General features: G+C 43.6%; 2 protein-coding genes across 2 annotated transcripts in view; both read right to left on the reverse strand.

Annotated features, from left to right (window-relative positions):
- Window positions 1-4,443: 4,443 nt before the first annotated feature.
- On the reverse strand, window positions 4,444-7,707 carry LOC106598650 (uncharacterized). Its single transcript, XM_014189666.3, has 2 exons — window positions 5,260-7,707; window positions 4,444-5,141 (listed from the first exon to the last, which is right to left on the reverse strand). Exons 1-2 carry the CDS (start codon window positions 7,693-7,695, stop codon window positions 5,046-5,048), a joined length of 2,532 nt encoding a protein of 843 aa, XP_014045141.3. The 5' UTR covers window positions 7,696-7,707; the 3' UTR covers window positions 4,444-5,045.
- A 334-nt stretch (window positions 7,708-8,041) lies between these two features.
- LOC145864369 (uncharacterized) overlaps window positions 8,042-13,666 on the reverse strand; it is a 58,132-nt gene continuing 52,507 nt past the window's right edge. Inside the window, exons 3-4 of the mRNA XM_082970113.1 lie at window positions 11,310-11,483; window positions 8,042-8,204 (exon numbers count right to left, since the gene is read on the reverse strand). Coding sequence (XP_082826239.1) covers window positions 8,042-8,204; window positions 11,310-11,483 — 337 coding nt within the window. The remainder of the gene's footprint in view (window positions 8,205-11,309; window positions 11,484-13,666) is intronic.

The raw sequence follows: 13,666 nt of genomic DNA on the forward strand, positions 1-13,666 counted from the left end.
TGCACTCACACCTGCCTGCTGCCATTCCTGAGCAAGCTCTGTCCTGGAGGTGCCAAGATCCCGCAGTTGAATCAACTTTAGGAGACGGTCCTGGCGCTTGCTGGACTTTCTTGGGCGCCCTGAAGCCTTCTTCACAACAATTGAACCGCTCTCCTTGAAGTTCTTGATGATCCGATAAATGGTTGATTTAGGTGCAATCTTACTGGCAGCAATATCCTTGCCTGTGAAGCCCTTTTTGTGCAAAGCAATGATGACGGCACGTGTTTCCTTGCAGGTAAACATGGTTGACAGAGGAAGAACAATGATTCCAAGCACCACCCTCCTTTTGAAGCTTCTGGTCTGTTATTTGAACTCAATCAGCATGACAGAGTGATCTCCAGCCTTGTCCTCGTCAGCACTCATACCTGTATATATATATATATATATATATATATATATATATATATATATATATATATATATATATATATATATTAGTCTCAACGTCAACACTGAAGAGGCAACTCTGGGATGCTGACCTAGGCAGAGTTCCTCTATCCAGTGTCTGTGTTCTTTTGCCCATCTATATAAACTCAGTAAAAAAAGAAATGTTCTCTCAATGTCAAGTGCATTTATTTTCAGCAAACATAACATGTGTAAATATTTGTATGAACATAAGATTCAACAACAGACATAAACTGAACATGTTCCACAGACATGTGACTAACATAAATGGAATAATGTTTCCCTGAACAAAGGGGGGTCAACATCAAAAGTAACAGTCAGTATCTGGTGTGGCCACCAGCTGCATTAAGTACTGCAGTGCATCTCCTCCTCACGGACTGCACCAGATTTGCCAGTTCATGCTGTGAGATGTTACCCCACTCTTCCACCAAGGCACCTGCAAGTTCCCTGACATTTCTGGGGGGAATGTCCCTAGCCCTCACCCTCTAATCCAACAGGTCCCAGACGTGCTCAATGGGATTGAGATCCAGGCTCTTCGCTGGCCATGGCAGAACACTGACATTCCTGTCTTGCAGGAAATCACACAGAGAACGAGCAGTATGACTGGTGGCATTGTCATGCTGGAGGGTCATGTAAGTATGAGCCTGCAGGAAGGGCACCACATGATGTAGGAGGACGTCTTCACTGTAACGCACAGCATTGAGATTGCCTGCAGTGACAACAAGCTCAGTCCGATGATGCTGTGACACACCACTCCAGACCATGACGGACCCTCCACCTCCAAATCGATCACTCTCCAGAGTACAGGCCTCGGTGTAACGCTAATTCCTTCGACGATAAACACGAATCCGACCATCACCCCGGTGAGACAAAACCGCGACTCATCAGTGAAGAGCACTTTTTGCCAGTCCTGTCTGGTCTAGCGATGGTGGGTTTGTGCCCATAGGCGACGTTGCCGGTGATGTCTGGTGAGCACCTGCCTTACAACTGGTCTACAAGCCCTCAGTCCAGCCTCTCTCAACCTATTGCGGACAGTCTGAGCACTGATTGGAGGGATTGTGCGTTCCTGGTGTAACTCGGCCAGTTGTTGTTGCCATCCTGTACCTGTCCCGCAGGTGTGATGTTCGGATGTACCGATCCTGTGCAGGTGTTGTTACACGTGGTCAGCCACTGCGAGGACGATCAGCTGTTCGTCCTGTCTCCCTGTAGCTCGGTCTTAGGCATCTCACATTACGGACATTGCAATTTATTGCCCTGGCCACATCTGCAGTCCTCATGTCTCCTTGCAGCATGCCTAAGGCACATTCACGCAGATGAGCAGGGACCCTGGGCATCTCTTTTGGTGTTTTTCAGAGTCAGTAGAAAGGCCTCTTTAGTGTCCTAAGTTTTCATAACTGTGACCTTAATTGCCTACCGTCTGTAAGCTGTTAGTGTCGTAACGACCGTTCCACTGCTGCATGTTCAACCTCTCTGGGGTATGTGGGACGCTACCGTCCCACCTGCGGGACACACTATTCAACAGCCAGTGAAATAGCAGGGCGCCAAATTCAAAACAGAAACCTCATAATTCAAATTTCTCAAACATACAACTATTATAACCCATTTTAAAGATACACTTCTCGTTAATCCAACCACATTGTCCGATTTCAAAAAGTCTTTATGGCGAAAGCATAAAGTTAGATTATGTTAGGACAGCGCAGAAACAAGAAAAACCACACGGCCATTTTCCAAGCAAGGAGAGGCGTCACAAAAACCAGAAATACAGCTAAAATTAAGCACTAACCTTTGATCTTCATCAGATGGCACTCATAGGACTTCATGTTACACAATACATGTATGTTTTGCTCGATAAAGTTCATATTTATATCCAAAAACCCCATTTTACATTGGCCCGTAATGTTCAGAAATATTTTGCCTCCAAAAACCTCCGGTGAATGAGCACATCAATTTACAGAAATACTCATCATAAACGTTGATAAAATATTAAACTGTTATTCAAAGAATTATAGATAAACTTCTCCTTAATGCAACCGCTGTGTCAGATTTCAAAAAAGCTTTATGGCAAAAGCACACTTTGCAATGATCTGAGTACTGCGCTCAGACAACAACATCAAACAATACAGATAATAAAATTATAAATAGCATTATAAATATTCACTTACCTTTGATGATCTTCATCAGAATGCACTCCCAGGAATCCCAGGTCCACAATAAATGTTTGTTTTGTTCGATAAAGTCCATAATTTATGTCCAAATACCTCCTTTTTGTTCGTGCATTCAGTGCACTACTCCAAATCCAGGAAGCGTGCCGAAATGTCACGACGAAAAGTAAAAGAAAGTTATACTTACGTTCGTAGAAACATGTCAAACGATGTATAACATAAATCTTCAGTAATATTCCAACCGGACGATTCAAATGTTTTCAAAAATGAACTGGAACACAGCTAACGCTCACGTGAATGCGCGCCACTGAACTCATGTCATTTTCTGAGTCAACTTCCAGGAGCTCTTGTTCGCTCAAGATTCACTGTAGAAGCCTCAAACAACATTCTAAAGACTGTTGACATCTAGTGGAAGCCTTAGGAAGTGCCAAATGAACCCTAAGTCACTGTATACTGGATAGGCCAGGACTTGAAAAACTACAACCTCAGATTTCCACACTTCCCGGTTGGATTTTTCTCAGTTTTTTTGCCTGCCATATGAGTTATACTCACAGACATCATTCAAACAGTTTTAGAAACTTCAGTGTGTTTTCTATCCAAATCTACTAATAATATACATATCCTACCTTCTGGGCCCGAGTAACAGGCAGTTTAATTTGGGCACACCTTTCATCCACAATTCCGAATACTGCCCCTACCCTAGAGAAGCTAATTGTTTATCGTTCATTGAACAAGCATGGGAAACAGTGTTTAAACCCTTTACAATGAAGATCTATGAAGTTATTTGGATTTTTACGAATGATCTTTGAAAGACAGGGTCCTGAAAAGGGACGTTTCTTTTTTGCTGCGTTTAAATACATATGTATATGTTTATGTATGTGTGAAAGACACCAAGAGACAGTGTAGATTTGGCCTTGTGTTTTCGGTTATTGTCCTGTAGAAAGGTGAATTCATCTCCCAATGTCTGGTGGAAAGCAGACTGAACCAGGTTTTCCTCTAGGATTTTACCTGTGCTTAGCTCCATTCCATTTATGTTTTATCCTGAAAAACTCCCAAGTCCTTGGCGTAATGTGTTGTATTGGATTTGCCCAAAACATAACACCTTGTATTTAGGACAAAAGGTGAATGCCTTTGCTGCATTTTATATGGGCATTCTTCTTTTCACTCTTTTCACACTTAGTTAGTGTTGTGGAATAACTGCAATGTTGTTGGTCCACCCTAAGTTTTCTCCTATCACAGCCAATAAACTTTGTAACTGATTTAAAGTCACCATTGGCCTCATGGTGAAATTCCTGAGCGGTTTCCTTCCACTGTAGCAACTGAGTTAGGAAGCAGTATCTTGGTAGTGACTGGGTGCACTGATACACCACATAAAGTGTAATTCATAACTTAACCATGCTCAAAGGGCTATTCAATGTCTGTTTTTTTCTTTAACCCATCTACCAATAAGTGCCCTTCTTTGCGAGGCATTGGAAAACCTCCCTGGTGTTTGTGGTTGTACAGAGATGAGGAAGTCATTCCAAAATCATGTTAAATTCTACTTTTTAACACAGATTGTCCATGCAACTTATTGTGTGACTTGTTATGTGAACTTTTGTAAGCTTGCCATAACAAAAGGGTTGAATACATATTTACTTTTAAATTAATTTGTAAAAAATTCTAAAAACATAATACCACTTTGACAGTATGGGGTATTGTGTGTAGGCCATTGTCACAAAATCTCAATTTAATCCATTTCAAATTCAGGCTGTAACACAATTATTATTATTTTTAAGTCAAGGGGTGTGAATACGTTTTGAAGGCACTGAATACAAAACATAAGAAAATCACGTTTTTTGACTGAACTTGGTCTTTAATAAGTTTTGCATAGATTAAGGTGCCAGGTCGGACAATTTTGACTACTTTTGATGTGTACATGTGCTGTCTATAATCACCCTGCAGTCAAACCTTTACATAAAATTTGATCATAATACTGGTTTGTATTTTCATTACATTTGTCAAACTATAAGTTGAAGAAACATGTACTGTATTGAAGTTTAAAATAAATTAGTTCATAGTTAATCAAGAGAGGAAATAACAAACAAAAAATAAATATTGGAATGAAGCTTATTATACATGAAATAAATAAATGATAACTGTTTTAGTAAGTGGACAGCACAGCTTGAAACCACAAATGACATAACTAATAAATATATTAACATACTATGTTCAGCTCAGCTGTAACTTTGATTAACATTCAGATGCATAATATATAAAGTAGTACATTGCACAAAAAACATGTGGCCTTTTAAGCCTATTATACATTTTCACTTGATCTTCTCAGATGCAATGCCGTGTAGTCAAGTAATTTTTCCATGCATTAAAGTGCCATGATTAGCAGATATAGATGATTGGCTGTTCTTGTGATTACAATTGGTCAGAGATGTTAGCGTTGTCACCTCAGAAGAGACCGTTTCTTCTGCTGTACTGTACATTGTAAGATCTGCGTCTGTGCCAGCGTCTCCTTATAGCTGCACATCCGCCACATAAAATGCACTGCAAAACAAGATGGAGAAGTATGATTCACATGTAAAATTAAATCATTGCAGAGATTTAGCATATTTTTTGAATAAATATGTAAACAGTACACAAGTGAACACAAGCCTATACGTACACATAGCAGGATCCACAGGGGTACCAGAATGATAGCGATGCCACAAGGGATGATAATGGCCAGAGCCCAGCCAGGAAAACCTCCACTTGTGGTATTGAAAGGAGTGGTCAGCAAAAGAGTAGGAGGTGGTGTGGTAGCTTCTACAGTTGTCGTTGTGGGTGCTGCTGTTGTGGTGGTTGTAGCAGCTATATTTGTGGTTGTTGTAGCAGCTTTCGTTGTGGTTGTCGAAGGAGATGGAGTTGTGGTTGTTGAAGGACCTGCCATTGTAGTGGTTGTAGGAGCTACAGCTGTTTTAATTAATGCAGCATTATCATCTGCAGTTGTAGGAGCTGCAGATGCAGTTGTAAGAGTTGCAGCTGTAGGAGCTGCAGTTGCACTTGTAGGAGCTGCAGTTATCATAGTAGCTGCAATTGTGGTTGTTCTAAGAGCTGTAGTTGTTGTCGTAGTAGATGCTGCAGTTGTAGGGGTGGTAGGACCAATGGTTGTTTTAGTAAGAGCTGAATTGATTGTCATAGCAGCTTTTGTGGTGCTGGTTGAAGGAGCTACAGTTATTGGAGTAAGAGCTTTAGTTGTTGTTGTAGGTATGGTAGATGTAGTGGTTGTAGCCGCAACAGTTGCTGTAGGAGCAACAGATTTCATTGTAGGTGCGGCTGATGTAGGGGTCATAAGAGCTAAAAATGTTATAGTAGGAGGTGCAGTTATGGTTGTAGCTTTAGCTGCAGTTGTGGTTGTTGTAAGAGCTGCAGTTGTAGTTATTGTAGCAGGTGCTGCAGTGGTTGTCGAAGTAGGTGCTGAAGTTGTATTGATCATAGGAGCTACAGTTCTTGTTATGGGTGCTGCTGTTGTAATGGCCTTAGTAGGTGTTGTGGTTGTCATAGGGGCTTCAGTTGTAGTTATTGTAGCAGGTGCTGCAGTGGTTGTCAAAGTAGATGATGCAGTTGTAGTGGTCGTAGGAGCTACAGTTGTTGGCGAAGGAGCTACAGATGTTGTTGTGGTTATCGTAGGACCTTCAGTTGTCGTTGTAGGTGCTTCTGTTGTTGTGGTCGTACGATCTAAAGTTGTTGTAGTAGGAGCTGCAGTTGTGGTTGTCATAGGAACTGCATTTGTCATTGTCGTAGTAGGTGCTGCAGTTGTCGTTGTCGTAGTAGGTGCTGCAGTTGTGGTTGTCGTAGTAGCTTTAGTTGTAGTTGTAGAATGTGTTGCAGTCGTAGTGGTTGTAAGAGCTACAGTTGTTGTAGTAGGAGCTGAAGTGATTTTTGCAGTAGCTGCTGACGTTGTAGTGGTTGGGGATATATTTGTTGTCATAGAAGCTACAGTTGTTGTTGTAGGTGCTGCAGTTGTGGTTGTCGTAGCAGCTTCAGTTGTAGTTGTCGTAGCAGGTGCTGCAGTTGTGGTTATCGTAGGAGCTTCAGTTGTAGTTGTTAAAGTAGGTGCTGCAGTTGTAGTGGTTGTAAGAGCTACATATGGTGTAGGAGCGTCAGTTGCAGTTATTTTAGCAGATGCTGCAGCGGTTGTCGAAGTAGGTGGTGTAGTTGTGGTCGTAGGAGCTACAGTTGTTGCACTTGGAGCTACAGTTGTGGTTGTCGTAGGAGCTACAGTTGTGGTTGTCGTAGTAGGTGTTGTGGTTGTCGTAGTAGGTGTTGTGGTTGTCGTAGTAGGTGGTGTGGTTGTCGTAGTAGGTGCTGCAGTTGTCGTAGTAGGTGCTGCAGTTGTCGTAATAGGTGCTGCAATTGTGGTTGTCGTAGCAGCTTCAGTTATAATTGTCGTAGTAGGTGCTGCAGTTGTGGTTATCATAGGCGCTTCAGTTGTAGTTGTTGTAGTATGTGCTGCAGTCGTAGTGGTTGTAAGAGCTACAGTTGTTGTAGTAGGAGCTGAAGTGGTTTTCGCTGTAGCTGCTGACGTTGTAGTGGTTGGGGACATATTTGTTGTCGTAAAAGCTACAGTTGTTGTTGTAGGTGCTGCTGTTGTGGTTGTCGTTGTAGGTGCTGCTGTTGTAGTGGTCGTAGTATCTAAAGTTGTAGTAGGAGTATCAGTTGCGGTTGTCGTAGGAGCTGCGTTTGTAATGGTCGTCGTGGGTGCTTCTGTTGTAATGGTCGTGGGATCTAAAGTTGTAGTAGGAGCTGCAGATGTGGTTGTCGTAGGAGCTGCATTTGTAGTTGTTGTAGTAGGTGCTGCTGTTGTAGTGGTTGTAGGAGCTACAGATGTTGTAGTTGGAGCTGCAGTTGTGGTTGTCGTAGGAGCTTCAGTTGTCGTTGTTGTAGGAACTGCTGATGTAGTTGTTGTAAGAGCTGCAGTGGTTGTTGAAGTAGGTGCTGCAGTTGTAGTGGTCATAGGAGCTACAGATGATGTCGTAGGAGCTTCAGTTGTGGTTGTCGTAGTAGGTGTCGTAGTAGGTGTTGTAGTTGTCGTAGTAGGCGCTGAAGTTGTGGTTGTCATAGCAGCTTCAGTTGTAGTTGTCGTAGCAGGTGCTGCAGTTGTGGTTATCGTAGGAGCTTCAGTTGTAGTTGTTGAAGTAGGTGCTGCAGTTGTAGTGGTTGTAAGAGCTACAGATGGTGTTGTAGGAGCATCAGTTGTAGTTATTTTAGCAGATGCAGCGGTTGTCGAAGTAGGTGGTGTAGTTGTGGTCGTAGTTGCTACGGTTGTCGAAGTAGGTGGTGTAGTTGTGGTGGTAGGAGCTACAGTTGTACTTGGAGCTACAGTTGTGGTTGTCGTAGGAGCTACAGTTGTCGTTGTAGGTGCTGCTGTTGTAGTGGTCGTAGTATCTAAAGTTGTAGTAGGAGTATCAGTTGAGGTTGTCGTAGTAGCTGCGTTTGTAGTGGTCGTAGTGGGTGCTTCTGTTGTAATGGTCGTGGGATCTAAAGTTGTAGTAGGAGCTGCAGTTGTGGTTGTCATAGGAGCTGCATTTGTATTTGTTGTAGTAGATGCTGCTGTTGTGGTCGTAGGAGCTACAGATGTTGTAGTTAGAGCTGCCGTTGTGGTTGTCATAGGAGCTTCAGTTGTCGTTGTTGTAGGAACTGCATTTGTAGTTGTCGAAGTAGGTGCTGCTGATGTAGTGGTTGTAAGAGCTGCAGTGGTTGTTGAAGTAGGTGCTGCAGTTGTAGTGGTCATAGGAGCTACAGATGGTGTCGTAGGAGCTACAGTTGTGGTTGTCGTAGTAGGTGTTGTCGTAGTAGGTGTTGTAGTTGTCGTAGTAGGCACTGAAGTTGTGGTTGTCGTAGCAGCTTCAGTTGTAGTTGTCGTAGCAGGTGCTGCAGTTGTGGTTATCGTAGGAGCTTCAGTTGTAGTTGTTGAAGTAGGTGGTGTAGTTGTGGTGGTAGGAGCTACAGTTGTACTTGGAGCTACAGTTGTGGTTGTCGTAGGAGCTACAGTTGTCGTTGTAGGTGCTGCTGTTGTAGTGGTCGTAGTATCTAAAGTTTTAGTAGGAGTATCAGTTGCGGTTGTCGTAGGAGCTGTGTTTGTAATGGTCGTCGTGGGTGCTTCTGTTGTAATGGTCGTGGGATCTAAAGTTGTAGTAAGAGCTGCAGTTGTGGTTGTCGTAGGAGCTGCATTTGTAGTTGTTGTAGTAGATCCTGCTGTTGTAGTGGACGTAGGAGCTACAGATATTGTAGTTGGAGCTGCAGTTGTGGTTGTCGTAGGAGCTTCAGTTGTCGTTGTTGTAGGAACTGCATTTGTAGTTGTCGAAGTAGGTGCTGCTGATGTAGTGGTTGTAAGAGCTGCAGTGGTTGTTGAAGTAGGTGCTGCAGTTGTAGTGGTCAAAGGAGCTACAGATGATGTCGTAGGAGCTACAGTTGTGGTTGTCATAGTAGGTGTTGTAGTTGTCGTAGTAGGTGTTGTAGTTGTCGTAGTAGGTGTTGTAGTAGGTGTTGTAGTTGTCGTAGTAGGCACTGAAGTTGTGGTTGTCGTAGCAGCTTCAGTTGTAGTTGTCGTAGCAGGTGCTGCAGTTGTGGTTATCGTAGGAGCTTCAGTTGTAGTTGTTGAAGTAGGTGGTGTAGTTGTGGTGGTAGGAGCTACAGTTGTACTTGGAGCTACAGTTGTATTGATCATAGGAGCTACAGTTCTTGTTATGGGTGCTGCTGTTGTAATGGCCATAGTAGGTGTTGTGGTTGTCATAGGGGCTTCAGTTGTAGTTATTGTAGCAGGTGCTGCAGTGGTTGTCAAAGTAGATGATGCAGTTGTAGTGGTCGTAGGAGCTACAGTTGTTGGCGAAGGAGCTACAGATGTTGTTGTGGTTATCGTAGGACCTTCAGTTGTCGTTGTAGGTGCTTCTGTTGTTGTGGTCGTACGATCTAAAGTTGTTGTAGTAGGAGCTGCAGTTGTGGTTGTCATAGGAACTGCATTTGTCATTGTCGTAGTAGGTGCTGCAGTTGTCGTTGTCGTAGTAGGTGCTGCAGTTGTGGTTGTCGTAGTAGCTTTAGTTGTAGTTGTAGAATGTGTTGCAGTCGTAGTGGTTGTAAGAGCTACAGTTGTTGTAGTAGGAGCTGAAGTGATTTTTGCAGTAGCTGCTGACGTTGTAGTGGTTGGGGATATATTTGTTGTCATAGAAGCTACAGTTGTTGTTGTAGGTGCTGCAGTTGTGGTTGTCGTAGCAGCTTCAGTTGTAGTTGTCGTAGCAGGTGCTGCAGTTGTGGTTATCGTAGGAGCTTCAGTTGTAGTTGTTAAAGTAGGTGCTGCAGTTGTAGTGGTTGTAAGAGCTACATATGGTTTAGGAGTGTCAATTGCAGTTATTTTAGCAGATGCTGCAGCGGTTGTCGAAGTAGGTGGTGTAGTTGTGGTCGTAGGAGCTACAGTTGTTGCACTTGGAGCTACAGTTGTGGTTGTCGTAGGAGCTACAGTTGTGGTTGTCGTAGTAGGTGTTGTGGTTGTCGTAGTAGGTGTTGTGGTTGTCGTAGTAGGTGGTGTGGTCGTCGTAGTAGGTGCTGCAGTTGTCGTAGTAGGTGCTGCAGTTGTCGTAATAGGTGCTGCAATTGTGGTTGTCGTAGCAGCTTCAGTTATAATTGTCGTAGTAGGTGCTGCAGTTGTGGTTATCATAGGCGCTTCAGTTGTAGTTGTTGTAGTATGTGCTGCAGTCGTAGTGGTTGTAAGAGCTACAGTTGTTGTAGTAGGAGCTGAAGTGATTTTCGCTGTAGCTGCTGACGTTGTAGTGGTTGGGGACATATTTGTTGTCGTAAAAGCTACAGTTGTTGTTGTAGGTGCTGCTGTTGTGGTTGTCGTTGTAGGTGCTGCTGTTGTAGTGGTCGTAGTATCTAAAGTTTTAGTAGGAGTATCAGTTGCGGTTGTCGTAGGAGCTGCGTTTGTAATGGTCGTCGTGGGTGCTTCTGTTGTAATGGTCGTGGGATCTAAAGTTGTAGTAGGAGCTGCAGATGTGGTTGTCGTAGGAGCTGCATTTGTAGTTGTTGTAGTAGGTGCTGCTGTTGTAGTGGTTGTAGGAGCTACAGATGTTGTAGTTGGAGCTGCAGTTGTGGTTGTCGTAGGAGCTTCAGTTGTCGTTGTTGTAGGAACTGCTGATGTAGTTGTTGTAAGAGCTGCAGTGGTTGTTGAAGTAGGTGCTGCAGTTGTAGTGGTCATAGGAGCTACAGATGATGTCGTAGGAGCTTCAGTTGTGGTTGTCGTAGTAGGTGTCGTAGTAGGTGTTGTAGTTGTCGTAGTAGGCGCTGAAGTTGTGGTTGTCATAGCAGCTTCAGTTGTAGTTTTTGTAGCAGGTGCTGCAGTTGTGGTTATCGTAGGAGCTTCAGTTGTAGTTGTTGAAGTAGGTGCTGCAGTTGTAGTGGTTGTAAGACCTACAGATGGTGTTGTAGGAGCGTCAGTTGTAGTTATTTTAGCAGATGCAGCGGTTGTCGAAGTAGGTGGTGTAGTTGTGGTCGTAGTTGCTACGGTTGTCGAAGTAGGTGGTGTAGTTGTGGTGGTAGGAGCTACAGTTGTACTTGGAGCTACAGTTGTGGTTGTCGTAGGAGCTACAGTTGTCGTTGTAGGTGCTGCTGTTGTAGTGGTCGTAGTATCTAAAGTTGTAGTAGGAGTATCAGTTGAGGTTGTCGTAGTAGCTGCGTTTGTACTGGTCGTAGTGGGTGCTTCTGTTGTAATGGTCGTGGGATCTAAAGTTGTAGTAGGAGCTGCAGTTGTGGTTGTCGTAGGAGCTGCATTTGTATTTGTTGTAGTAGATGCTGCTGTTGTGGTCGTAGGAGCTACAGATGTTGTAGTTAGAGCTGCCGTTGTGGTTGTCATAGGAGCTTCAGTTGTCGTTGTTGTAGGAACTGCATTTGTAGTTGTCGAAGTAGGTGCTGCTGATGTAGTGGTTGTAAGAGCTGCAGTGGTTGTTGAAGTAGGTGCTGCAGTTGTAGTGGTCATAGGAGCTACAGATGGTGTCGTAGGAGCTACAGTTGTGGTTGTCGTAGTAGGTGTTGTCGTAGTAGGTGTTGTAGTTGTCGTAGTAGGCACTGAAGTTGTGGTTGTCGTAGCAGCTTCAGTTGTAGTTGTCGTAGCAGGTGCTGCAGTTGTGGTTATCGTAGGAGCTTCAGTTGTAGTTGTTGAAGTAGGTGGTGTAGTTGTGGTGGTAGGAGCTACAGTTGTACTTGGAGCTACAGTTGTGGTTGTCGTAGGAGCTACAGTTGTCGTTGTAGGTGCTGCTGTTGTAGTGGTCGTAGTATCTAAAGTTTTAGTAGGAGTATCAGTTGCGGTTGTCGTAGGAGCTGTGTTTGTAATGGTCGTCGTGGGTGCTTCTGTTGTAATGGTCGTGGGATCTAAAGTTGTAGTAAGAGCTGCAGTTGTGGTTGTCGTAGGAGCTGCATTTGTAGTTGTTGTAGTAGATCCTGCTGTTGTAGTGGACGTAGGAGCTACAGATATTGTAGTTGGAGCTGCAGTTGTGGTTGTCGTAGGAGCTTCAGTTGTCGTTGTTGTAGGAACTGCATTTGTAGTTGTCGAAGTAGGTGCTGCTGATGTAGTGGTTGTAAGAGCTGCAGTGGTTGTTGAAGTAGGTGCTGCAGTTGTAGTGGTCAAAGGAGCTACAGATGATGTCGTAGGAGCTACAGTTGTGGTTGTCATAGTAGGTGTTGTAGTTGTCGTAGTAGGTGTTGTAGTTGTCGTAGTAGGTGTTGTAGTAGGTGTTGTAGTTGTCGTAGTAGGCACTGAAGTTGTGGTTGTCGTAGCAGCTTCAGTTGTAGTTGTCGTAGCAGGTGCTGCAGTTGTGGTTATCGTAGGAGCTTCAGTTGTAGTTGTTGAAGTAGGTGGTGTAGTTGTGGTGGTAGGAGCTACAGTTGTACTTGGAGCTACAGTTGTGGTTGTCGTAGGAGCTACAGTTGTCGTTGTAGGTGCTGCTGTTGTAGTGGTCGTAGTATCTAAAGTTGTAGTAGGAGTATCAGTTGCGGTTGTCGTAAGAGCTGCGTTTGTAGTGGTCGTAGTGGGTGCTTCTGTTGTAATGGTCGTGGGATCTAAAGTTGTAGTAGGAGCTGCAGTTGTGGTTGTCGTAGGAGCTGCATTTGTAGTTGTTGTAGTAGGTGCTGCTGTTGTAGTGGACGTAGGAGCTACAGATATTGTATTTGGAGCTGTGGTTGTGGTTGTCGTAGGAGCTTCAGTTGTCGTTGTTGTAGGAACTGCATATGTAGTGGTTGTAAGAGCTGCAGTGGTTGTTGAAGTAGGTGCTGCAGTTGTAGTCGTCATAGGAGCTACAGATGTTGTCGTAGGAGATACAGCTGTGGTTGTCGTAGTAGGTGTTGTGGTTGTCGTAGTTGGTGTTGTAGTTGTCGTAGTAGGTGTTGTAGTTGTCGTTGTAGTTGTCGTTGTAGGCGCTGAAGTTGTGGTTGTCGTAGCAGCTTCAGTTGTAGTTGTCGTAGCAGGTGCTGCAGTTGTGGTTATCGTAGGAGCTTCAGTTGTAGTTGTTGAAGTAGGTGCTGCAGTTGTAGTGGTTGTAAGAGCTACAGTTGTAGTAGGAGCTACAGTTATTGTCATAGGAGCTACAGTTGTTGTAGTAGGAGCTGCAGTTATTGTTATAGGAGCTACAGTTGTTGTCGTAGGAGCTGCAGTTGTCGTAGGAGCTGCAGTTGTCGTAGGAGCTTCAGTTGTCGTAGGAGCTTCAGTTGTGTTAACTGCAGTTGTGGTCGGAACTCCATGGATATTCCAGCATAAAAACACTGTGGTTTATGAGATGAATGGTTAATATGTTTATTGCGCACACTATCAACATTTCCAAGATTTCCCTTCATCAGCATGGTGCAGTTTTTGACATCTTTATTATATACAATATTCAATTATAATTTATAGCTACATAAATTAAATACGGAAATGATTCCCTTGATTGTTAATAATATTACCTATAATACCTTATTGAGATTAGGAGCTACTTGAGTTGCATTTTTTTGTTGTTGAAAAGATGGTACATTTTTCATTACAGTAGTGTGGTAATATAATTCAAGTAATA

The sequence above is a fragment of the Salmo salar genome, chromosome 27 (genome assembly GCF_965601325.2).
Source record: "Salmo salar chromosome 27, fSalSal1, whole genome shotgun sequence".
Lineage (NCBI taxonomy): Eukaryota > Metazoa > Chordata > Actinopteri > Salmoniformes > Salmonidae > Salmo > Salmo salar.

What these genes read in the sequence shown, in the direction of transcription:
- LOC106598650 (XM_014189666.3), bottom strand. Translation starts at nt 7,695, where the DNA reads ATGACAACCACAACTTCAGCGCCTACTACGACAACTACAACACCTACT. An exon ending in CCCTGTGGATCCTGCTATGT is followed by an intron (nt 5,142 to 5,259) that starts GTACGTATAGGC and finishes CTTGTTTTGCAG; the next exon opens with TGCATTTTATGTGGCGGATG.